The sequence below is a fragment of the Thermobia domestica genome, chromosome 6 (assembly GCF_964235325.1).
Source record: "Thermobia domestica chromosome 6, izTheDome1.hap1.1, whole genome shotgun sequence".
In the NCBI taxonomy this organism is placed as follows: Eukaryota; Metazoa; Arthropoda; class Insecta; order Zygentoma; family Lepismatidae; genus Thermobia; species Thermobia domestica.
The window spans coordinates 70,271,959-70,299,712 of record NC_137459.1 but is presented as its reverse complement, the minus strand read 5'-3'; the positions used below and the strand labels follow the sequence as shown (position 1 = coordinate 70,299,712).

The 27,754-nt window shown below is 35.6% G+C and overlaps 1 protein-coding gene across 3 annotated transcripts in view; it reads right to left on the bottom strand.

The window, feature by feature from the left end:
* Positions 1-27,754, bottom strand: part of LOC145688047 (serine/threonine-protein kinase ATR-like) — a 297,516-nt gene that overhangs the window by 110,262 nt on the left and 159,500 nt on the right. For all 3 annotated transcript variants that reach the window (XM_081761752.1, XM_081761751.1, XM_081761753.1), the window contains 3 exons: positions 18,511-18,680; positions 15,941-16,101; positions 12,149-12,433 (listed from right to left, as the gene is read on the bottom strand). In XM_081761752.1, coding sequence (XP_081617878.1) covers positions 12,149-12,433; positions 15,941-16,101; positions 18,511-18,680 — 616 coding nt within the window. The remainder of the gene's footprint in view (positions 1-12,148; positions 12,434-15,940; positions 16,102-18,510; positions 18,681-27,754) is intronic.

The following is a 27,754-nucleotide window of genomic DNA, read 5'->3' as shown; positions in this document are numbered from 1 at the left end:
ACGTGCCACTTTACTTTAGCCAAAATGAGGTTTTACACCCAATATCTACACATTCGCAAGACGCACTTATTAGGAAATAAACGTTACAATCGCATGACTTTGACAAGTAATTCAATGGCATATTTACCCAAATTTAAAGAAACAGCATATCTTAGCCAGCAAGAAGTTTTGTTTTAATTTCTCAAAATCAGCTACTCTTACACTTTCCTTCTTCAAATGGCACGTTCAATTTTCCGGACAATTGGTAACAAAATAGTAACCATTTTCTTTTTTTTTTTTCTTTTCAATCAGTCACTTGTTATTTGTGAACAACAAATTATGGTTCATTAAACTGATACAGACAGATTAATTTCCGATTCTATATTTTTCTTGAATTGGAACAGAGAGAGAGTGAGTGAGTGTGTGTGTGTGTGTGCGCGTATCTCGTTCACTATTCTTCTGCGTGACCAACCAAAGAGTTGCTACTACGACCAAAAATCAAATTAGAATGCTAACAAATTTACTTAAAAGCATCTGTTTTAAGCGGAGTAAAACTGAATGACTTGATTTTTATTTATTTTTTGAAAAATTAAAACGTTTCAGTTTTACGTTCCACGTTATATGTTGTGTAACCTGAAGATGGTGATGAAGAGAAAATGAACAAAATGATGGAAGAAAATGGGAGGATCCTCAGAAAACCTATACACACGGTGTTTGTCCACCACAAAAACTACTTTGTGCAAGGTGGGATCGAACCAGGGACCCCACGCACCTGTGATATTTACAACTCAGACACCGCGACCCCTATTCATATTTTACTTATTTATTTGAACCAGCAGGTGTTGTATTGTATTTATTTCTTTTGTATGAACTTACAAGTACGAGGAATGTCCTCAAGTAAGTGTAACATGCGTCATATTTCCAAAAAAAAAAAAAAAAAAAAAAAAATTACATGAGTAAAATAAAGTAATATTACTTTGTCATGACATTTACGTACTCCTCAATCGTATAACAAGAATTTTCTAATAGAAATAATTTTAACTTTTGTCTGAACCTTTTCATATTTTCTTCATACTTTATATCAATAGGCAACATGTTGTACAACTTAACACCACCATAACTTACACTTTTTTGATATATTGCTGACCGGTGATTACACAAATGAAAATCATTCTTATTTCGCGTATTATGATTATGTACATCCTTATTTGTTACGAATGCCGATGAGTGTTCTTTCAAATACAAAAAGAGACGATACAAATATAAACTATCCAGAGGAAGTATATTGACCTCCTTAAACAAATGTCTACAAGAAAAATTCGGCTTCTTATCACAAAGTATTCTTATGGCTTTCTTCTGAATTTTGAAAACATTAAATCTCTGACTTGAATTTCCCCAGAACATGATACCATATTGCAAGATAGAATTAAAACACGAATGGTACAAGGTTTTAGCTAATTTTAAATTTACCTTCTTTCTAATAATCCTTAGTGCATAACATATTCTATTTAATTTATTAATAACTGACTCTATATGAAATTCCCATGTCAGGTTATGATCTATAGTAAGGCCTAAAAACGAACAGTGTGTTGTATAGTTAATTTTATTTTGGTTCAGATATAGGTTAGGGTATATTGGTTTACTGCACTTGTTATGAAAATTTATAGCAATGGATTTTTCAACATTAACAAAAAGATTATTGTTCTTCATCCAAAGAGATACTTAATTTAGTGTTTGCCTAGCATTCTGTTCCAATAATTTTTCATTTTTTCCACTCACTAGCAGAGTGGTATCGTCAGCGAAAAGGGTAACATCTGCCGAAGATATGCTTTTTTCAAAATCATTAATATATAAAAGGAAGAGCAATGGCCCTAGAATAGATCCTTGTGGAATTCCGTGTTTTATATATAATTCATTTGATAAATAGCTTTCTACAATGTTATTATTCTTATGCGTTATTTCTACGACCTGCCTACGATTTTTTAAGTACGAAATAAACCAGTCCCTTGCTTTACCACGTATTCCACAGTTCTCCAGTTTGTTCAAAAGTAAACTGTGTTGTACTGTATCGAAAGCTTTAGACAAATCAAGAAAGATTCCTATACAGTTTTCTTTCTTATCTACAATATTTCTTACTTTCTCAATGAAATTAAATATTGCCGTGTTTGCAGATCGACCTTTAAGGAAGCCATGTTGTTTTGTTGAGATAACATTTTCTTTCAATAAAAAATTAATTACCCTGTTATACATAATTTTTTCCAAAACGTGTGTGTTGTATATTACTCTGATAAGTTAGCCACCTGTGTATCTTGTAACTTCAGCCGCATGTTTCGGATGTTAAATCAGCTCTTTTGGAACGATCTATCCTATAAGGATTGATCCTGCATGATGATTTGTGCATCCGTCAACTGTACCAGATTCATACACCGATCATAATTCTGAATCCATATCCATAACGTGAGTGTTCCGTAAGAACAAAAAAACACCTCAACTACAATGCTAAAACATTCCTGTATTTTGGTTCTTAACTGATCATTTCACTGTAAGTAATTAATGATCTTTTCATAATTTGAGAGTTCTTAAAAGCGTATTCCCAACACATTCTTTACTATTTTAAAAGCTCAACTAAAGTCCAAGATTAATGTGTCAGAGGATTTGTGGAATGAATGGAAACGAGAAGCGTTGTGAAGTGTATTGAAAATTATTTATCAGAAATCCTGGAGACGATACTGCTTATTGTTTTCAGTATCAATTGTATGAACGTATCAACTCCAGCTTTCACGAAGATGTATTGAAAAATATTTAGAAAGGAATACTAGGCGCGACATTGTTTATTGATGTTTGTGTCATTCATAGTCAACTACATGAGCATAAAAAGACCAAGCTCTCAATGTCGACTTTCTATAACTCCTAAGATGCTGTATCAACATATGGTCCTCCCAATAACTGAATGGCCACATTGAACCCAGATTGTAAGGTACTAGTATCATTAATAGATTTCAGCTGCAAAACTATATTAGTATGTATGTCGTCCTTAGGAGAATAAAATACATTGTACAGTTTTGAATGTAATTGTAATTGTGCAGAATAAAAGTGTTAGTGAGCGTGTGGAAACAAAGTAGGTGTGGTGTTAAACGCAATATTTCACAAATTATATATATATATATAAGGATGTCTCACCTAACTTTGCGACCTGAAATATTTCCAAAATGACAAAAAAAAAGTGACAAATCTAGTTACGTAAGAATGTACCCATGTCAGAGGTCTATAAAATTCTGTAAACAGCAAGTGCCCCCAGGGGTCCCATCATAGGGCTCCAGGGGCCAACTAGAAAATTTCAAATAAACCCTTTATTTTTATTGCAGATTCTTATTCTGCGATCAAAACTAAGCAACTTTTACTTGAAGCACTTTTTCGTTATTTTAATAGATGACGCTGTAATAGCAAAAAAAATGAATATCATCGTACGTACGTCTCCTAACTTTGCGACCTCAAATATTTCCGAAGTGACAAACAATGTGACAAATCTAGTTACGTAAGAATGTACCCATGTCAGGGGCCTATAAAATTCTGTAAACAATAAGTGCCGCCAGGGGTTCCATCATATAGCTTCAGGGGCCAACTTGAAAGTTTGAAATGGAAATTCCCTATTTTTATCGCAGATTCTGATTCTGCGACCGCAAATACGCAAATTTTACTTGAAGTATTTTTCGTTATCCGCCTAGATGGTGCTGTAATCACATAGAAAGTAATATCATCGGACGCTATCTGGGATTGATAATAAAGTAAATATCTCGAGAAATACACGTGCAATTAAAAAGCACGAAATACGTGTCCAATATTTTCATTTCAATGCGACCGTGGTAGACCATTACCATATGGAATGAAAAGTTTTTGTGTTTTGCAACAAGAAACATCTTCCGTAGAATTGTAGTTCAAGCAGACCTATATTTTTGTTAAATGTTACGTGTCACTGACAGATTAAGTAAGATCATTATTTCCCACTAGTACGTAAAAGCAAGAATGGCAAAGGATATTTCACAGAACAAATGTAGAAAACCGGATAAAGCGCAAAGAAACTTAATTGATTAACAGGGCAAGCCCGTATCCACGGGGGTCTGCCCCCCCTAAATTTCTGCTGGCCCCTCTAAAAGTTTCACAGTAGGTTTGCAAATGAACTATAATATGGTTGGATCGTCCCCCGTAACTTCTACCAGCCCCCCTCCCCCCTATATTTTTGGGCTGGCTACTGGCCTGATAGTGGGCTATTGTAAATTATTTTCCCGATTTCAAAGGTTAATAACTAACGTGAGTTTAGTCAGAGTGACATGCTGCTTATGTTAAATGATAGAAAACTCAAAATTATTTTTTGTTTATAAATACATGCGTGTTATGTTCCTTGTCAAAGTTTCCGTTTGGTAGTCTAATTCTTGTCACACTCTTTCTTACATTCCACAGCCAGGAGATCCAACTGTAACGGACCATTTTGGCACATGGTCCTAACAGTAAATTTTATGCTGTAATAGAAATTAAATTTGTCAACTCCCGTGTTATCTGCCTATATGAAATACAAAGAAAGTCTGAAATAGTTTGTTTATTTAATCGATTTTATCACTTTGTCAAAGATTATTTATGTCTAGATGTGTAATATGCTAGTAAGCTTGCAGATTCGGAATAATGAACTATATAATAAAAATTAATTTTGTAATTAAATATATTTAAAAATATGTAACAAAATAATTATAAATTTTACCATTGTAACCCTTTGGAAATCCTATCTACAATTCTGTTATTTTAATGAAAACTGAACTCTTCATGAAAATATTATGTAAAGAAGAAAAAGAAAGAAAAATGTAGTTACAGAATTTACTGACATGATGGTTTAAAAAATGTCATGAAAATTAGTGTCAAAAGTTTTAATTGCGTTTTAGTTACTACAAAACGTGTATGTCGTTCTAAATACGAAGATTATACTAGTTGTTTTGTATCCCATATTTAATATTATATATAAACATATAAGTTTAACCACATATATCTGTTTTTCGATTAAAATAGTGAATGTTAGATATGTTGGTTCCTGAAGCTGATGTGAATACTATGTTCGAGTAAGTAGTTGAGATCTCTGACCAAATCTCTTAACACCTAATGATGTCCCAGTCTTCTTTCATACTATAGATGAAATTTAGTTTCCAGTTATGTCGTTGGTTATAGTCAGCATAAATATATACAGATGGTCGTTGTGACATCCAGATTTGATCATTTTAGCTACTTCTATTTCCTTAGGATGACATGGTGAATGAGTACTGTATATTTAAATAGCTACTGACTACGTATTATCGTCAGGTGTATACAATAATGTCACGGTGAATGTGTAAAATAGAGGCAATGCTGCAATATGTTGATGCTGGCGCTGAAGAGCCCGCGTATGATTACAGCGTATTGTTCTCTTCATAGTATTCACGTCTGTGGCCCATGGTTAAGAAGCCTGATCGACACAAAGTAGCATGTAATACAGTATCTCTTATTTAAGCATCCTTATATTCAATTAACTTCATTTTGTGTTGATAATCTCATGGCTGACATTCCAATTAGACGTATGGGTTTTACACACTACAAAGTACACAGTACTTCTGCAGAACAACGGACCACGACCAGGGAACTTGGCAGCGTATTTAGTGATATCCAGGCCAACATAAATTCTAAATCTATTTGGAACCGTCTTCTGTTGGTTTGATGATGTCCAGAGTTGTGACCCAACAAAGTGAAGGGGCGGCTACAGTAGAGAATGGCGACCCAGCCAGGATTTCACTAGAGGGCGCTAGTATCTCTATTTGGCATCCTAGTCGTGGTTGTGAAGGTTTGTGGATGTATCTTGTGAAAAATCTACGAAAGAGACGTAATTCAAGATCATGTGACGAAGGTGTAGAGATAGTCGGGGATCCAGTATATGAAAATATGACAAAGTCAAGGAACAAAAGAAATGTAACGGGAAATAGAAAATCCCAATTGAAATACGTTTGTGGTTGTGAACCAAAAGAGGGTGAAAGTGAACCCACAGTGAAATGCGAAGAGTGTGAGACCGTTTTCCACGTTGAATGTTTGGACCTTGAACCGGAACAGTATGAGATAGTTTGTAGTCCTCATCATAAGTGGAAATGCAAGAAATGTTTAGAAAAAGAGACTGAAATAGGAATGAATGATCTTGGAAGATCATCGCATCAAGAGTGTGCCGGAAGTGTCGACAGTCGAACAGAAGTGCCTCAAATGTCTCAGGAAATGCAATTTATGCTGAGAGAGTTTCGTGAGCTCAGTAGTAGATTGGAGGAAAAGTTCACTTCAGCGTTGCAACAGGGAGAGGAAAAGTTCACTTCAGCGTTGCAACAGAACAAGGAGGATAGGAAGAAGGAAATAACAGATCTCAAGGCGACCATGATTCTGTTCAATAGTGAATTGAGGAAAGATGTGTCTAGCGATACTACTCAAACGAAGACAGTACTAACGGAAATGCAGGAGACGGAGATCAAACGAAATAATGAAGAGCAATATAGAATTGTCGAACGAAACGTCTCTGAGGAGGAATTTAAAGAAGAGAGAAAAAGACAGATCGCTAAATTGAAAGAGCCTACGTTAACCATCAAAATGGAATGGAAGAAGCCAGTCCATTTAGGGAAGATGACGCCGTCTGAAGAAACGTTGGAAGCAGAAAATGAGAGCGAATGTGATTGTTGTTTAATCTGTGAACAGAAAGAAAGTAATTGCTGTCCAATATGTGACAAGAAGGAAAATGATTTCTGCCAAACGTGTAGGAAGAAAGAATGTGATTGTCAAAAGACAAATAGTAGAAAAGGACGAAATAAATTGTATGATTTGTTATCCTGCTTGATATTTGTGAGGAAAAGAACATTGGATAAGGAAATCAGAGTGAGATTACGGAAAACAAGGAGAAAGGAATTCGTTGAGATGTACCTCAAAAGTCCGGATAGGAAGAAGACGAGGAGACATTTCAGAAAGTTGAACTTCTGTCATCGGGGGACCGAAAGAAAATCGGAAAGTAGTTACGAAAAGTGGAAAAGAAAAAGTTTGAAAGAACAACACGTAGCCAAGAGGACTGCTGAGCATACGTCAGAAAAGAGTGCAAGTACGTCTAATAAGAGAGTGAAAAGAATAAGTTATGAGTATCATAAAAGAAAAAGCAAATGCAAATTTGAAAATTGCAAACAATTAGTGACATGGGAAAAGAAACTAAGAATAAAGGACTGTTATGAAAATCGAAGGAAGAAAAGTGACAATGATCGTGTAAACTATCACAGAAAGAAAAGAAAGAAATTGCAAAAACGCATGAAGTGCACAGGAGTATGGTGGAAAAGAAAGAAATATTCGTTTCTGCTCAAATGTGAATGTTTGCTTGATGCAACACAGTGATGTTCATTCATAATTGCATATGAATATTTGCTTGATGCAGCGCATGTGAGTATTAGTTGAAAGCATCTTTTAATGTTTTCTTCACATCTGAAAACTCTGTTTTGCTTAATAAGTTATATGTAATGTGTGCAAATTTTATTTTAAGTCCAAACATATATATATATACATAAATAACATTAAACCTTTTAACCCAAAGTTAAACCTTTAATCTTATTATCGGCTCACTATCAAGAGTAGTGTTACTTATTGTGGTTTTAATGTTTACTCTTTATTGTAATGTTAACCCTTTGATGCTATGTTAACCCTTTGTTGTCCAACGTTAATGGAGGTTACGATATTTTGTGAAAAATTTTAAAACTACCATTTTAAAATTTTTCTTTGATGGGCCGGCAAAACTGTAACGGACCATTTTGGCACATGGTCCTAACAGTAAATTTTATGCTGTAATAGAAATTAAATTTGTCAACTCCCGTGTTATCTGCCTATATGAAATACAAAGAAAGTCTGAAATAGTTTGTTTATTTAATCGATTTTATCACTTTGTCAAAGATTATTTATGTCTAGATGTGTAATATGCTAGTAAGCTTGCAGATTCGGAATAATGAACTATATAATAAAAATTAATTTTGTAATTAAATATATTTAAAAATATGTAACAAAATAATTATAAATTTTACCATTGTAACCCTTTGGAAATCCTATCTACAATTCTGTTATTTTAATGAAAACTGAACTCTTCATGAAAATATTATGTAAAGAAGAAAAAGAAAGAAAAATGTAGTTACAGAATTTACTGACATGATGGTTTAAAAAATGTCATGAAAATTAGTGTCAAAAGTTTTAATTGCGTTTTAGTTACTACAAAACGTGTATGTCGTTCTAAATACGAAGATTATACTAGTTGTTTTGTATCCCATATTTAATATTATATATAAACATATAAGTTTAACCACATATATCTGTTTTTCGATTAAAATAGTGAATGTTAGATATGTTGGTTCCTGAAGCTGATGTGAATACTATGTTCGAGTAAGTAGTTGAGATCTCTGACCAAATCTCTTAACACCTAATGATGTCCCAGTCTTCTTTCATACTATAGATGAAATTTAGTTTCCAGTTATGTCGTTGGTTATAGTCAGCATAAATATATACAGATGGTCGTTGTGACATCCAGATTTGATCATTTTAGCTACTTCTATTTCCTTAGGATGACATGGTGAATGAGTACTGTATATTTAAATAGCTACTGACTACGTATTATCGTCAGGTGTATACAATAATGTCACGGTGAATGTGTAAAATAGAGGCAATGCTGCAATATGTTGATGCTGGCGCTGAAGAGCCCGCGTATGATTACAGCGTATTGTTCTCTTCATAGTATTCACGTCTGTGGCCCATGGTTAAGAAGCCTGATCGACACAAAGTAGCATGTAATACAGTATCTCTTATTTAAGCATCCTTATATTCAATTAACTTCATTTTGTGTTGATAATCTCATGGCTGACATTCCAATTAGACGTATGGGTTTTACACACTACAAAGTACACAGTACTTCTGCAGAACAACGGACCACGACCAGGGAACTTGGCAGCGTATTTAGTGATATCCAGGCCAACATAAATTCTAAATCTATTTGGAACCGTCTTCTGTTGGTTTGATGATGTCCAGAGTTGTGACCCAACAAAGTGAAGGGGCGGCTACACATCTGCTTCTTAAATGCATTCTTTTCTCAGAAATGTGACTAATGTCATGTTGTTCAGCAGCTTTATGAATGCTAAGTTGAGTATTTTCTACAAATAACTGCAACATCAAGCTGTTTGTCGCCGATTTCGGTCGACTAGGAATGTTACAATCCTTTATAGTTACCGTTTCCTCGACGCGTCTTACGACGCTTAACAGTAGATCTCAAAATGGGATTGTGTGGAACGCGATTTTTTTTTCGTTAAATATTACATTTACTTCAGCACATGATCTTTGGTGATTGCCCCATCCTCGTATCATCGAGAGCGTTAGAAATTTACTTCGAGAGCTCTAATACATTCCAGTTGAAATACAGCTTGAGTGTTCAGAGGTTCTCTGTAATAATGCTTACTGCTACCAATATCTAATGGCTTCTACGTTACTGGACCGTAATTTACAATCAACCATAATAATTTACAGAATATGACATATTGGTGACACACGTGTATCTTCTGGTTAAATGTTATTTGCTCCACTAAGTTTATAAGAGCACATTTGTTCTCTTAGATCTACGGATCAACTTTACATGTTCATATTTACTTTCACTTCTCAGATGGAATTACATGCAGTTTCAAATCAAATCGTAATTATGCACATCTACATCACCGTAACAACAAAACGATTATGTCCTTTTAAACTTTAATAGATCCATCGATCAACCTTACGTGTTCACTTTCATTTTTACCTCTCAGGTTTATACATATCTACATAAACATAACAAAAATTAATAACTTAATTCTGTTTTGACACTATGTTCGATTACCAATTGAAACTTTATGTCCCAACGGAGAGCTAGAGTTAATCCACTTTCATAGTGTCCACAACCTCACAGAAAAATATCAGTTTTAGAAGAATATTGTTACAAACATATTCATAACTTTATTTGTTTGGAAGTCTTAGCACCAACATCACACAGCATGTCCAGTTCTTGAACCAGGTTTTTATTTATCAACCTCAGGTGACATACAATGATATTATTATTATTATTATTGCGATTTATGTTATCCAGCAGGACAACGAAAAAACATACATAAACTAAAAGTTGCGTATTTTCAGTCACAGTATCCGAGTTTGCATTAGTGTAGAGAATTTCTATTCGGAATTTTGTGAAGATGAAGGCAACTATATTTTATGTTAGTTGAATAGATGTTTTAAAATGATTGGACACGTACTTAAATTGCAAGTGCATTTCTCGAGGTATTTAGTTTATCGTCAGCCTTCGGTGGGAGAAGTAATATCCACTTTTTTTATTACAGGTCAACCTTGTACAATAACGAAAATGTGCTTCAAGTAAAAGTTGCTTAGCTTTGATCGCAGAATCAGAATCTGCAATAAAAATAGGGAGTTTCCATTTGAAATTTTCAAGTTGGCCCTTGGGCCCCTATGATGGGATCCCTGGGGGCACTTGTTGTTTACAGAATTTTATAGGCCCCTGACATGGGTACATTCCTACGTAACTAGATTTGTCACATTGTTTGTCATTTCGGAAATATTTGAAGTCGCAAAGTTAAAAGACGTATGCATGATATTCATTTTTTTTTGCGATTACAGCGCCATCTATTAGAATAACGAAAAAGTTCTTCAAGTAAAAGTTGCTTAATTTTGATCGCAGAACCAGAATCTTCAATAAAAATAAGGGGTTTCTATTTGAAAATTTCAAGTTGGCCCCTGGGGCCCTATGATAGGACCTTTCGGGGCACTTCTTGTTTACAGAATTTTATAGGCCCGTGACATGGGTACATTCTTACGTAACTATATTTGTCACATTTTTTATTTCGGAAATATTTCAGGTCGAAAAGTTAGGTGAGACCCTATATATATATATGATTTATACAATACAATACAAACATACAATAATATATATAAACAGATTTTAAAAATAGCAATTACGGCCAAAATATATACAGTACTGAAATGAAAAGACTGTCTATTCATGTGAAGGACTATTGCACGACACAAGCTTCTCAAATCCTAAAGAAAAAGTCCAATCACGATGTCTCTGTAGCTTTCCTAGGTAACGGTAAAAGTGTAATTTTCCCCATCCTCAGTGTCACAGGGGCCTACACGATCACACGTGCACTATATAGTAGTTTCTCGTCGATAACATCTGGCTGCTCAAAGTCAAAGGATCAAGTTATCTGGCGATATTTATATCGATCCAAATGAATGTCAGATTTGTCGAAAAAAACAAACACATTTCCCAAGAAACTTAGATCCTCATACACCACGGCAAAACCTGTTCCACACATCCTGGCTGGCTCTCATGCAAGAATCTGACCGGTATTCGGTAAGAAAACTTAACCATATTCATAAACAATTGACGAACGGACGGACGTATCACTCATGTTCAGTTTAAAAATGTTTCGTCGTAGACATTGTTCGGGAGAATACAGCACCTTCTGGAATACATTGCGTGATTCTGATTCATCCAAACACTTAATGGTTGACCGGAGTTCCCCATCCGCTGATACAGTATATATTACCATAGAATGGCGAAATCTGTAATGAACAACACAATTATGTTTCTTAGTACCATCTACTAAAATCTCTTTCGGAAGTGTTTACTGCTATCTTTGTCTAGCTCGGGCCCCCTTCACGAGTGCTTTTGTACAAGTGGAATTAATATTAAACTAAGAAAACTTTTTCCTCCGTCGGGAGACCAATTTCAAACTATAACTGCACACCTCAACTATCTCCTCACTACTGGAAATACGTGCGACTCGAGTTATGTTCCATCGACAAACGCAAATGCGAGTTCTAGATGCGCGCCAGTTTCAGTACTGTATATTTTCGCGCTTAGCGTAGATAATCAGAAACACATTTTAGCTATAATGTTCTTGATTTAACCTTCTCTCTCTCATTTTGTGCATGGTAACCAATTATCAACAGTTACGTAAAAAGGTTAGTTTCGTTGTATGGATAACTAAAATTCAGAAAATTTGAACTAAAGAATATTACTTTTCAAAGAACATAAATTATAGGTTTAACAATGAGATAAAAGAAATACCTTCTAAAATATCGGCATCACTTCCATACAAAGGATGCAGTCTCTCATTGTTTCCATTCTTCTTTCGTTTTTTAACTCTAAACTGTCTTATCCACTGGTATAAGAAGTCCACTAATAAGAAGATTGTCTTTGAACACCTCACACGCATTGAAACTGGAGAATCCGGATCAGATATGGAATGCTGACTGTCACCTTTTATTTCAGGATCTGTGATTATTATAAATATTTCTTCCAGAATTGTATCTACTTCGATGTTGCCGTGGTATGAAGATATCACAGCTTCAACTATAAAATAAAAATTATGCTTTTATTACTTTACATTGGATTAATATGTACGAACTGATAAACTCATGCTTTCAAACTGTACTGATTATAAGTAAACTATTTTCTATTACGAAGTCTGGAATATTAACAATTCTAGCTGATTTTCTTTTAGTATATCGGTCGGGTATTCCGAAGACAGGAAACCTAATTTAAATCTGTCTTACTAATCGTTTCAGACAGAAGGAAGCAAGGTACACATCGCAATCAGGACTGATTGCACGAATGAATCCAAGAAACTCAAGAGCTAACAAAGCGCTATTCCTCTGTCACCACAATGGAACCATCATGAAAGGTTGATACTTTCTTTCCTCTCTAAAGTAAATAACCCGAATTTACTATAATTTCTGTGAAATGAGAAAATCACCATATCTTTAGATCACAAATTGGTACCTAAACTCGTCACGAGATGCTTGGTATCCACGTGGTGGTAGATGCTCATAATACTTAAATTCCATGTCAACCTGGAGGCTCACGTAACGATGCTAAAACTGAACATTCAACTCCAAACGAACAGCTTCCCTCACTTTGAAATCACAGAAAGGATATCAACGTTTACTAGTGACTGCTATATATAGATATTATCAAAATAACGGTAGCACATATTAGTCTGCAACACTTAATACATCTGAGGTGGTAACACTGAGGATATGTATGCAATACCTGAGCGTTGTTAGCAGTAGTTAGGTGATCATCTGTATTACCTGTTATATGGGGAGAACGGAGGCGTTTACTGAAGTGGGCAGACGTTGTGACGTAAATTAGGAGACCTCTGTTTCAAAGAGGCCAAATTGTAGATGTGTGGTTAGTTGGCGCAAGTTTATCTAGGATTGCTAGTGTGTCAGGTGAGTTGCGAGGAACAGTGTGCAAGGCGATGATGGTCTACAGAACTCGTGTCAAAACAAAATCGCAAACAATGGTAATGGACGATAGAGAAGCCTCAGGGAGAGAGATCGCCGAACATTGAAAAGGATCAGTACCAGGAACACAGGACAAATGCGACAAAAATTACTGTGGAATTCAATCAACAACTGAAATAGTCTCTTGCAATGGTCTGTCCGACACGACTTGCATAGCTTGAACATTAGCGGTCGGGTTGAAATTTCCGAATAAAACGTTTAGCGCGAAGGAAATGACGGTGAACATGTAAAGTGGAACACTAATGAAAGTATCAACCGTACGTACGTTACGTACCGACCAAAAGTATTTGAGGTTTTGGGGGGAAAATGAGAAGGATCAGGAAAAGTATTCATGAGTTAAGTGAAAATCGTTCACCTAAATTCTTGGTTTCAGTTCTCCAGCAATAGGTTAAGCCTGTTTCTTCTCTGAAACAATCACAATTCACTTTCCTTATAATTCTCTAACACATTCTTTATCAGTGCCGACTTTTTTAAGTGTTCAAAACCAAAATGACTTTACGGTTATCGCTGGGCCAACTTGTACGCAGTAGTCACAACAAAATAATTTTGCATCTAATCCGGTTCAGGACAGGACGAAGCAACAGGGGTGCCTCCGTAAGAAGTACGCGCGTTACCCAAAGTGGGTATGCGTGTTAATGAAGAGTTGTTTGTAATGTTAGTGTCACAATTTCTGCATGGTGGATATTTCATATCCTGTGTTATATGCATCCTTGCTTCCTTGATATATACTGGGGAAGGGGCAACATGGTACATTGTTTGTTGCCTACAAATCATGTTACCATTCTTACGTAATAAGATACCGATAATACATACTACACAAACATATGGATCTCAATGTATGCCAGACCAACCACACCAGAGTTGTAAATTATTTACTCTCTGTAATTCACTTTTGATTGAGCATTGACCTATTATTTGTTTTATTAATTCTGATATTTACGCAGAAAGCAAGTGGATAACTATGATTATACTGTAAACTTTCACACGGTGACCTAAGTTTTTAGTCTGAAAATCTCGCCTACTCATAATGCACTTTCTTAGAGTATGTGTGTGATCATATATGCATCATTATTTCTTTACTAAGTAATTAATTTTTTATTTCTTTTGTTTAAACTATTGTAGGGATGTGTACTTACCCCTAAGTTTTCTGTAGCTCAGTGCACGTGCACGTTATTTTTACTTGTGAGTGATGGCAAAAATCAACTCATCTAATGGTTAAAAACCAATGAATTTACAAGTCTCAAGAGACCTACATTCAGAAAACAAAAGTATTCTTTTGATATTCCTCAGTCCATCCATAAGTACAGAGTAATACAAATTTTCAACTACTCTGTAATTCACCTAGTCCTGTAATTCTCCCTATACTTAAAGGCAAGAGTGAGTTCTTGGGCGGTGAAAATGGCTCTTAAGTATTGCTCATTGCATAAATGAATATTTTACTAAACTCATTACAACTCATTACAGTGCAGCGTTTATATATATATATATATATATATATATATATATATATATATATATATAGAGAGAGAGAGAGAGAGAGAGAGAGAGAGAAAATCAGAATAGGTACTTCAGTTGTAGATTAAGCTCTGATTTGAAAACTGTAGATAAATCACTAAAAGTTTCTTTAAGGATATTACCCATGTACACAACACAAATACTTAAAATTCTAGGTGATCTGTTTAAGAAGTTTAACTGTATAATGATTTGCTTCTCGAGTATAATTTCATTACGTGCAAGAATTTAATTTCTTACAAGTCCAAGTCCCATTAAGGATAGTAAGCCCGGCAGAGTACAATTCCAACAGAGGTTAATGAGTGCGAGTCCGAGTTTCACTGAGAACTGAGAGCACAAACCTGTACCCCATTGATGACAGCGAATCTAATACAAAGTGCTCATCTCTGGAATTGACTGCAGGATAATCTGATCTAATTAGTCTGCGATTACTGGCTCTGGGGATAATTAAAGAACAGGTCTCTAAGCCATATTTATTTTAACACTTAGTGTTTCACATGTCAGTAATTTTCCCGACTGAATAAGTAACATCTTTCCCCCCACCAGACATGTACCTATATTTCTCACAATGTATACTATTCTCGAGATACATGTATTGTTTCTTATATATATATGTTGATTACGACAATTTATCCCCACAATGACATCAAATATAACAAAGCGCAAATAAAATTAAACTAAATTTCCACAGAATTATTTTTAAGAGAGACAAAAACTTATCACACTATAAAAAGAAAAGAAATGAAATCTTTAAGTTTAACGTCCAACGGTTATGCCGGTTAGGTTAAAGGAGACGGTGATAGTGAGAAATGAGTGAAATGGTGGAATGAAGAAACTGGGAGGAAACGGGAGAGCCCCGAGAAAATGCACGAGCACGGTGTTTGTCGACCACAAAGTCCACACGGCGCGAGCTGGGATCGAACCAGAGACTCCAAGCACCGGAGGTAAACGCTCTACCACTGAGCCACCGCGCCCACTATAAAAAGAAATAGCATGCCAACATTCAAGGCGCGAGAAAATAATACAAAAATTAACCTACCTAACACATACGGTAGAAAGAAGAGATTGACATTGATGTCTTTGAGCATGCTGTGCCTACATACATCGAACACAAATTTTGCACGTTCTTCAGAACATCTGTTCATCAATCTCACCACCCACGAATATGCCCACTCATGGAATGTCATGTTAGCATCAGACCTGAAATTATAATAATGTTAAAAAGATTAATTTTGTACAAACAAATTTACTCCCACTAAATAATCACTTTGCATGCGTTTTAGAGAAGGTTGTTCAGGATGCATGCGAACAAGTTCGATGTGCCAGTGCCATCTGCAGGCGTAAGGTACATTGATTATTAGTCAGAGACGTCCTCTTTCCGGATCCGAAGTGTAAGTGTGTACATTGGTGCAATGCAACCGAAACTGAACCGCTATCAAGAACAGTACGCCATGTCCGTTTTCCAAGTAAAATTCAAATCATGTGCAAAAGGGTTCTAGTAAAAATAACAGTGCAGCGTGGCATATGTCGAGTAGCATAAAAGGAGGTGGTCAGGGGGATCCACGAGGATGATGTGTCAACAGAACCATCCATCAATGACTGTGAGGCTACAATGCTATCGTTAAGCACGTGTACACACTTCCAACCCGCATATCGCTAAATGAAACACCTTCTGGAGACTACATGAACGCCACATACGAGGAGACAAGTGGAATGTATGTTCTCACTACATGAGACGATTTGCCTACTCGATAGTAGTCAAATATGGCCAAATGCTATAACGATGCAAGGACTACGGTTTTGTCCCCTACTACAGGGTCAAGAGATTCAATGACTACTGCAGAATTTGGGTATGCTGAGAAATTAGTGTTAGATAGGTTTGCATAAATGCAGAAGTGATTAAAGCATACTTCCACCAACATTATGAGCCCCCATTTTCCGAACAGATAACAAACATTGATAAACAGGCTTCAACTGCCCGAACCACATGGATAAGACCATCAGTCAAACTGACGAAATATCCTCAACTTTTACTATCAAATGGAGCAGGAAATAGATACCCATGTTATCACGTCATCTGGTATTCCAGTGACGAGTCCTAGTGCTTGTCCAATGTTTTTATGTCCTTAGACCACTAAAACGATCTTTCAAATATTGCCGTGTCCGAACTATTCGTGGTCTCTGGAAAGTCATTGAAAGAGAAACGGGACAGCATGTCCACGATCAATCTTTAATGCAATTCTCTACAATGGTAATGGCGACTTCAACTGATTACTCACAATACTGAGAATCTAATCAAACAACCGTGGATGGCGATATGGCATTTCTTGAGGCTAGTACTGTGCAAAACTTAATCACATGAAACCGGAACCAGCAGTATACGGCAAAGCGGACTGTATACGCTTTAAATAATTTAGATATTACGAAAATTTTATGCATGTTCTCTAATTATATCAAATCTAACAGGTTACATGTGACAAAGTTCTTGTATCATTATTCAAAATATATATATATTTTCCCCCTGAATTTCCTTATTACCGCTGTATACATGTAACACGATCATCAGAATGCTTTCAATTTCATGAAACTGATCAGTGCACATGAAATTAATGTTTCCATTGTATTTTCATTAAATAATAATAATAATGAAAAAATAATGTGCAAAAATTTAACTGCTATTACAGCACTCGATATATATATATATATATATATATCTGGCTTTGTACCGTCAACAATAAAAGAACAGTTTCGCTAAAAGAAATTAGCATCACCTTCTCTAAATGATCATTATTCGCACCCGTCGACATAACATTTTAATATACATAAACTCCAAAAAAAGATGTTCAAAGGAACAAAGAATGCTGTAATCTTATTTAAGTACACACATATATATGAATATAATTCAATTCCATAAAAATATTTGTAACTTCGAAAATGCCTTAGTATAAAAACAACAGGTAAATTGTTAGAATTTTTACCTCGCAATGGGAAAGTAAATTTCATGTTCCGTTACTATTTTCAGTTTGTTAAAAATAACTAAATATATAAATTTTGCCCTTTTACACAACAGTAGTAATAAATAATTGAATTGTTAAACAAAAGATAGACATTCAGTAAACTAAAATTACAAGCAATGACAAAAAAATAGAGGAATTTGACAATGTATTTAAACATTTTATCACTAACATGGTTTAAGAAGGAGGGACTAGTTTCTTTGGAGAGGGAGGTTCAAAATGTGATTGAAAGTGGAAAATCTCCATCCCTGATTATTCGCACCCTGATCCTTACTCCACTTCACTCACTCCGTTTTTTATGCAGTTTTTATCTATGCCAATTTCTTTGTTACTATTATTATTATTACGTTAATTTTCACTAGGTGTGGTTGTTCAATTCTTTTCCCTATACTATTCTTCTCTCCTACGCATTTACCACCTATCCATCCCTTTATTTTATATTACTCTACTGAGCTTATCTACTTTAGTTTTTTAACACGATCACCTGGACATTTGGCAGCTTTTTATCTGTTCTCTATTTTTTAAAATTTTTTTCTTCTTCCTAATTATTTGAATTTCGACTTCATTGGTAAAAAGAAACAAATAAATTACATACCCATACAAGGGATGTGCTGTTCGAATTTTTTTGTGATGTGAAGACTGTATAACGTATCGAGATGTGAGTAACGGATGCATCAGTTCTTGAATGTTAGATGGAAATCTGTTCCAAATATCGGACCTTGATGATTTCTCATCATCATTAATTATGTAAAACCGTAACAGCTCCTAAAAGAAATAAAAAGAAAAGAAGAAAGCAAAGGAAATTAATTAAATTTGAAAGAATACAAATAGTGCAATTTTATGTTATTATTTGTTATAGCAACACCTTAAGTTATACACAAACTTTTAAGGGTTAATATTTTATATTTAAACATATTACAATGCTATAAATTGGAAATAGCTTGTACTACAATCACGCTCATAATTCCATTAACATTTCTCCTCTCGGAACATTGGCCGAGTAGAACAGTTTCTAAAATATGTAGAATAAAATTCTTTGCCCGAAATACATTAACCGTTGCTCTACGAAGGAAGGAGGGGGTACAGATACCCCAACATATGATTTTTCTGGATTTCTTTACGAAAATGTGTTTGTAGAATCGTACGTCTCTTTGTATTTGTTCTTTGATATATATATATTGTAAAACTTTGTCCCATATAGGTTAGCGTCCGGAATCGACTCCTACTACCGGCTTTTATTATAAAATTTCCACTATAAAAGTATTTTTACAATCTATTATATAAAAGAGAACGCACAAATCCTTTGTTAGCTCATCACGCTAATACGGCTGAACCAATTTCTTTCATTTTTGGGGGGTTATTAGGATTTGGACCCTAGATGGTTTTTATCATATCACTTTAATTTTTAATTACCAGTGTCTTGAGATAATTGACCATTCAAGTGTCCATAACGTACAAATCCTTTGTTAGTTCATCATAGGTATAAAAATAAACGTATTTATATGCAACCCGCATGACCGTGTCACTCGGCGGGTTAACATAAATGACAGGCGCTATAATGTTAACATTTACTGCAATTTGAAAGCGAAAAAGTAAAAATTATCTAAGTAACAAAGTTTATTGCGTTCCGGGGTGACCGCAGCGAAGCGGGGCGGGTTAACATAAATGACAGGCGATATAATGTTAACATTTACTGCAATCTTCTATGGTTTTTATCATATCACTTGAAAGCGAAAAAGTAAAAATTATCTAAGTAACAAAGTTTATTGCGTTCCGGGGTGACCGCAGCGAAGCGGGGTGAACGCAGCTAGTACACTATACAAATAATCTCTCCAAATTCACAAGGTTAGTTATAGGTAGTCTTTGACCGTAAGGTCGCAGACATGATCTCTGCAAAGACCCGAAGCAGGCTAGGCAGAGTGGAGTTAAGGGCCCAAAGCAAGCAGTGGGTTGGTTAGGTGACCACACAGCCCTGAAGCAGGTTAAGCGGCTGAGATTGGAATTCCCGACAAAACTCCGAAGCAGGCTAGGCCAGGAGAAAAGAGAGGAGAAAGGAAAGGCGTAGTCCCGAAGCAGACTAGAGGCCTGGGATTAGGTTACTCCTAATGTTCCGAAGCAAACTATAGGAGGGGCACCAGTGAACTGGTAAAGAATTGCCGTCGTCCAGCCAATTTATAGGGTTCCTTGGGTGGCGGTGGCCCTGCTGCTCCGTTGTAATCGTCTGCTCCATGGGAGGGGCCAGAAGCCCGTCGTCTGTAGGTGATAGTAGATCCATCTGGTGTGTGGAATCCTCTTGCTAAACCACGTGGTGGTGTTTGTAAACACTGGGGTGTAGAATTGTTTATACACAACACCATGTGGGACATTACAATACATACATATATATATCATACATATATATAATCACAGTGTAATAGAAATTTAAAAAAAATATTACGTATTTGTTATTTTATAGGGAGAAAAGGATTATGGGGAAACAATTATCCCTGTCAGTATAATACGCAGAGGCGCAAATCTGTCTTCAACATTGGGGGGGACGGGTAAAACGTTACAATATATATATATATATATATATATATATATATATATATATATATGTAAGCGATGTTCAAAATATTTATGAAGTTGAAAACAATGCCGTGAAGGATCAGGGGAGCAGAATTGTCTTCAGTGACGTATTTAGAAGGCTATCGGGCTCATCCTCCCCTCGAAATAATTTGTTAGTTGTACGCATTCCACGTACAACAATAATCCTTCTTACCATTTCTAAGAATGTCATTGACTTTCCATTTTCTTATGCTTTTTGTTCAGAAATAATACTGTATTTGTCAAATTTCATTCCATGTAAGAACTGCGTCCTTAATTGTTCTTTCTGTCATCCTTTCTATTTTTATGTTTCTTTTGCTTGACGTTGCTACTTTCATTTTGCCTTTATCGACCGTTGTCAGTTGTGATTCAAGTTGGCCGTCATCAGTAACACCAAAACTAAGAGGAGTTGATAAGCGAAACTAGTGTTCCACACCAACATGCGCGGATATCAACATGACAGGACTTTAGTTATTATAACAAAGGAACTATTATATCGTTTAGTCATTTTTAAAAGAAGGAAATGTTTGAATTAAAGAAAATCAAAACGGGGTAATAATTAGCCCGGGAAATTAGGACGGCCAAGAGGATGCTTTCTTTTTCTTGTATGAATAGAATAAAGGGTTAGATTCACTTCTAAATTTTTGTATCATATCATATAGGATTTATCGATCTGTAATTCTTGCCATTATAACTTCAATTTATGCATAAATTAAAATATATTTAATTTTCAAACTAAGGTGGGCATTTGCCCACTTCCTTCCTTGTGTTGGGCATAGCCCTCGAAAGAAAATCCTAAATACGCCATTGATTGTCTTCAACATTGGAAGGTGGGCAGATTTGAGGCTTATTCTAGATAAGGGAGATGAAATTCATATTACGGTAGATGAATCTGATCAACTGTTGTACAGTATATTATATATTAGGCGATGTAGATGAAGTAGTAGTACATATCAGTATTACAAATCACTGCCGTGAAAACATTCTGAAATCTGAATACATGCATATTTATAATTGGTATATTTCTAATTAGGCATCCACAAAGATCCACGTTAAAATTGTTTTATAGTAATATAATAATATAAATGACGACTTCCCCAAAACTATGAAGAAAGAATATTAATTATGTATGACGCAACAATACTCTTTGAGCAAAATGATTATAATCTCAATAACATTACAGGAATCGTTTCAGAAATCTGACGCATGTCATACTCTTTACTTAACAGATGTAACCTTAAGATTATAGAAAAAAATATTCCAGCAACTGAATTCTTTTCTTTGCTTACGAAACATCCTCTCTCTCTCTCTCTCTCTCTCTCTCTCTCTCTCAAAAAAAAAAAAAAAAAGGACACGCGGAAATACGTAGGAACAAACCATGGTTCGAACTAGTAGAGAAGAGAAAACAGCAAAATTACGTTGGCTACAAAATCCGAATGAAATAACTACACAAAATTTCGTAGACATCAGGCGAGGAACTTTCAAAACTTTTAGAACAAAGAAACGCGATATTTTGAAAGCTAAAATTTAGGAACTTGAAGATAATAGTAAAAATAAAAACATTCGGGACATGTAGAAAGGGATCAACGAATTTAAGAAAGGCTATCAACGTCGTTCTTATATATGAAAGAAAGCTGATGGAACAGTTCTCACTGATACAGATAGCATTTTAAATAGATGGAAATATTTCTTTGACGATTTGCTTAACACGCAGCCAAAAACTAATGTGCGTGGACAAAGGAAGATACACACCGCAGAACCATACATTCCAGAACCCAATCGAATAGAAGTAAAAATCGCTATAAAGAAATTAAAGAAACACAAATCTCGGGTGTAAACGAAATTCTGGCTGAGTTAATTTTAGCTAAAGGCAAAAAATTGTGAGACAAGATACACAAACTCATTCTCCTTATCTACAACAAGGAAGAATTGCCACAAGAGTGGGAAGAATCAATCATTGTTCCAATCCACAAGAAAGGCGACAAAACTGACTGTAATAATTATCGAGGCATCTCTCATCTGTTAACATCCTTTCAAACAATCTATTAGCAAGATTGACCCCATACGCAGATGAAATTTTTGGAGATTATCAGTGTGGATTTAGACGAAATCGATAAACTATCGACCAAATATTTACCATTCGCCAAATACTCGAAAACAAGCGGGAATATAGTAGTCCGGTACATCAACTATTTATTGGTTTTAGAAAGGCTTATAACTCGGCTAGGAGAGAAACATTGTACAACGTTCTTACAGAATTTGGAATACCGAAAAAGCTAATTAGACCAATTAAGGCATGTTTAAATGAATCCCAAAGTAAAGTCCAGGTAGGAAAATTTTTGGCCACGTGTTTTCGCATTAAGAATGGCCTGAAACAAGAAGATGCATTGTCGCCATTATTATTCAACTTTGTCCTGGAATACGCTATAAGGAAAATTAAAGATAACGACCAGAGCCTAGAGCTGAACGGTGTTCACCAGGTTATGCGTACGCTGATTATGTAAATTTAGTAGGGGATGATAGGAGAAAAATATAAAGAAATGCAGAGGTCTTGTTAGACGCGCTTGCATGGACATGGGTTTAGAAATAAATGCAGAGAAAACTAAATACATGGAAGTGCGTCGGGACCGTAATACGGCAAATTATGTATGTGTTAAAATATTAAATAACACTTTTGATAAAGTGGATACTTTCAAATATCTAGGATCAATATTAACAGACGAAAATCATATTCACGAAGAAATTAAATATCGACTAAAAACAGGGAATTCGTGTTATTATTCAGTTCAAAACCTCTTGTCGTCGCGAATTCTGTCGAGGGATTTGAAGCTTAAAATGTATAAAACGATAATCATACCTGTTGTTCTGTATGGTTTCGAAACATGGTTGTTTACTGAGTGCAGAGCATAGACTGAAAGTATTCGAGAACAAGATCCCGAGAGAAATATTCGGACCAAGAGGAACGGGAATGGGGAATGGTGGAAACTTCATAACGACGAACTACGTAAATTATACGGCTTACCAAACATTGTTAAGGTCATCAAGTCTAGGAGGCTTAGGTGCGCAGGACATGTAGCCAGGATGGAAGAAAATAGGAATGCTTTCAAAGTGTTAGCGGTAAGACCAATCGGAAAACGACTATTAAGAAGACCTAGGCGCAGATGGGAAGACAATATTAAGATGGATCTCGCAGAGATAGGAATACAAAGTAGAAACTGGATCCAGTTGGCTAAGAATAGAAGTCAGTGGAGAGCTTTTGTGAACGCGGCATTGAACCTCCGGGTTCCATAGGCTATAGAGTTAGTTAGCTTACGAAGCATGCGTAGATGCCTAGGCTGATACTACAAATAGATTAAATGCGCATTTACTGAAAAGATGGATTCTACTGACATTGGATAGTCTATAGTAGTAGGCCCCCCCGTATATTGCGTCGAGTCAGCAAAAATTTTTGTGACGTCATAGGTCAAAGGTCAATGACCTTGGCCCGGGGTCAATGACCTAGGGGTACCTAGGACCACCCCCTCTAAATTTTGGCAGGGGTACCTTGGCCCACCCCTTAAATTTTGGCAGGGGTACATAGGACCACCCCCCTTAAATTTTGGAAATTGCCAAATCTAAAAATTGGGTATGGTAGCCTAGGACCATAGTATGTACCTCTATCAGTATTGGGTGTCTATGTCGTTCCCTTTCATGGGTAAAAAATTGCCAAAAAGTCAAATTTCGGGGGTTTTTGACCTAATTTATCCCCTTTGATGAGGTATTATTACCCTATATAGTTATATGGGCGTATACAGGGGTTTATTACCTTTCATAAGACATGGGTACATTAATGCACCCCTTTAAATTTTTGGGAGGGGTACCTTGGCCCACCCCTTCAATTTTGGAAATTGCCCAATTTCAACATTGGGTATTATAGTATAGGACGCTAATATGGATCACTATAAATTTGGGTGGTCCACCTCGTTCCCTTCTAGGGGTACAAAATTGCCAAAATATAAACGTAAGCAATACGTTGTACCACGTGTTTGGTTTTCGACCTAATTTATCTCCTTGGATGAGGTCCTATTACCTTATATGATTATATGGTCATGTATAGGGGTCCATTCCTTTCATAAGACATGGGAATATTAATGCACCCCTTTAAAATTTTGGCAGGGGTACATAGGACCACCCCCTCCCACCCCCCTTAAATTTTGGAAATTGCCAAATCTAAAAATTTGGTATGGTAGCCTAGGACCTTAGTATGTACCTCTATCAGTATTGGGTGTCTATGTCGTTCCCTTTCATGGGTAAAAAATTGCCAAAAATTCAAATTTCGGGGTTTTTTGACCTAATTTATCCCCTTGGATGAGGTGTTATTACCTTATATAGTTATATGGGCGTATACAGGGGTCCATTACCTTTCATAAGATATGGGTATATTTGTGCACTCCTTTAAAAATTTGGGAGGGGTACCTTGGCCCACCCCTTAAATTTTGGAAATTGACCAATTTAAACATTGGGTATTATAGCACAGGACCCTAATATGTATCGTGATAAATTTGGGCGGTCCACCTCATTCCCTTCTAGGGGTACAAAATTGCCAAAATATAAACGTAAGCAATACGTTATACCACGTGTTTGGTTTTTGGTCGATTTTATCCCCATTGATGAGATGTTATTATCCTATATAGTTATATGGTCATGTATAGGGGTCCATTACCTTTCATAAGATATGGGTATATTCGTGCACTCCTTTAAAAATTTGGGAGGGGTACTTTGGCCCACCCTTAAATTTTGGAAATTGCCCAATTTAAACATTTGGTATTATAGTACCGGATCCTAACATGTATTATGATAAATTTGGATGGTCCACCTCGTTTCCTTCTAGGGGTACAAAATTGTCAAAATATAAACGTAAGCAATACGTTGTACCACGTGTTTGGTCTTTTGGCCCAATTTATCCTCTTGGATGAGGTTCTATTACCTTATATGATTATATGGTTATGTATAGGGGTCTATTCCCTATCATAAGACATAGGTACATTTGTGCACTCCTTTAAAAATTTGGGAGGGGTACTTTGGCCCACCCCTTAAATTTTAGAAATTGCTCATTTTATATATTTGGTATTATAGTACTGGACCCTAACATGTATTATGATAAATTTGGGTGGTCCACCTCGTTCCCTTTTAGGGGTACAAATTGCCAAAATATAAACGTAAGCAATACGTTATACCACGTGTTTGGTTTTTGGCCTAATTTATGTGCTTGGATGAGGTTCTATTACCTTATATAGTTATATGATCATGTATACGGGTCCATTACCTTTCATAAGATATGGGTATATTTGTGCACCCCCGGGAGGGGTACAATGGTCCACCCCTTAAATTTTGGAAATTGACCAATTTAAACATTTGGTATTATAGTACAAGACCCTAATATGTATTATGATAAATTTGGGTGGTCCACCTCGTCCCCTTCTGGGGGTACAAAATTGCCAAAAATATAAACGTAAGCAATACGTTATTCCACGTGTTTGGTTTTTGGTCGATTTTATTCCCTTTGATGAGGTGTTATTACCTTATATGTTTACATGAGCGTATACAGGAGTCTATTACCTTTCATAAGACATGGGTATATTGATGCACCCCAGGAGGGGTACCTTGGCCCAACCCTTTAATTTTGGAAATTGCTTAATTTCAACATGTGGTGTCATAGTACTGGATACTAATATGTATCATGATAAATTTGGGTGGTCCACCTCGTTCCCTTTTAGGGGTACAAAATTGCCAAAATATAAACGTAAGCAATACGTTATACCACGTGTTTGATTTTTGACCTAGGGGTTCTATTACCTTATATGGTTATATGGTCATGTATATGGGTTCAATTCCTATCATAAGACATGGGTACATTGACGCACCCCTTGAAAAATTTGGGAGGGGTATCTTGGCTCATCCACTCGGTTTTAGAAATTGTTTTAATATAAGCATTTGGTATCATAGTACAGGACTTCAATATGTACCACTATAAATTTGGATGGTCCACATCGTTCCCTTTCATGGGTAAAGAACTACCAAAAATCGAATTTCGGAGGTTATTGACACCTATTTAGCACGTTATATGGTTTATTACCTTTATATGTTTATGTTCCCTTTTAAATTTGGGAATTATCAAATAACAAAATTCGGTAAACGTTTTCTAGGACCCATTGGTGTTCCTCTTATGGCCAAATATTCAAAATTTAAATGTTATTGACCGGCTTTATTATTGAATAAGTACAGGATTTATTACTTTTTTCCATAAGACACAGGTGTATTTGTGTACCAATCTTTAATTTTGGGGGGGGGGTACATTTCTTATTGTCATATCAATAATTGGTAATTGTTCTTTGGGTAAATCATTATGATCACGTGATCAGTTATTGACCTATGATGGGATTAGGAGTCCAGGACATTGGTACATTAAAACTTTGTAGGATAATTTGAGAATGCGTCATTGGTATTGATTATTACAGCCAAATATAAACGTAAGCAATACGATGTACCACGTGATTGACCTTGATGAGGTAGTGTACATGGATTCATTTCCTTTGTTGTGGTACTTCTTAAGTTTGAGTACACACACTTCTAGAAAACAGTTGGTTCTACTCAGGTAAACAATTGACGGACATTATTAACCTTATTGAACATATAATAATATGATTAACTCTAAGACTTAGGTATATCAAGAGAAGTATTCTTTAAATTTGGGAATGGTGATAAACAGAATTTTAACATAAGGCGCGAAATTAGAAACAATACATTGAACTTTAGTCACAGCTCATAGTCTAAGATCATTGGTGGTGATTGATTTGAAATCTGATAGCTATCCTTATTGAATCTTATGACTCATAGACGAAAGGCAATACATGCTACAACACTGGCAAAGTTATTGTTAATGCAATTTGATTGGTTGATCACTATCTTTCCTGCAATCTGATTGGTTGATCACTATCTTTCGTGCAATCTGATTGGCTGATGATTTTCAAATCTTTGCTGTATTCAGTTTTAAGTTTTGTTTAACATTTAAAAATCTTGGTTTCGTTCAACATTTTGCACTCACTGATAAATATGATCAAAACCGTTTATTTGTTAATCGAATAGTTAAAAACCGGATAAAGTTTGACGGTTAACCGTGAAACGTAAAATTTTTTTAGTTTGAAATTTTTTTGCTTGAAATTTTTTTGTTTGAAAATTTTTTCGTTTCCAAATTTTTTTGTTTCAAAATTTTG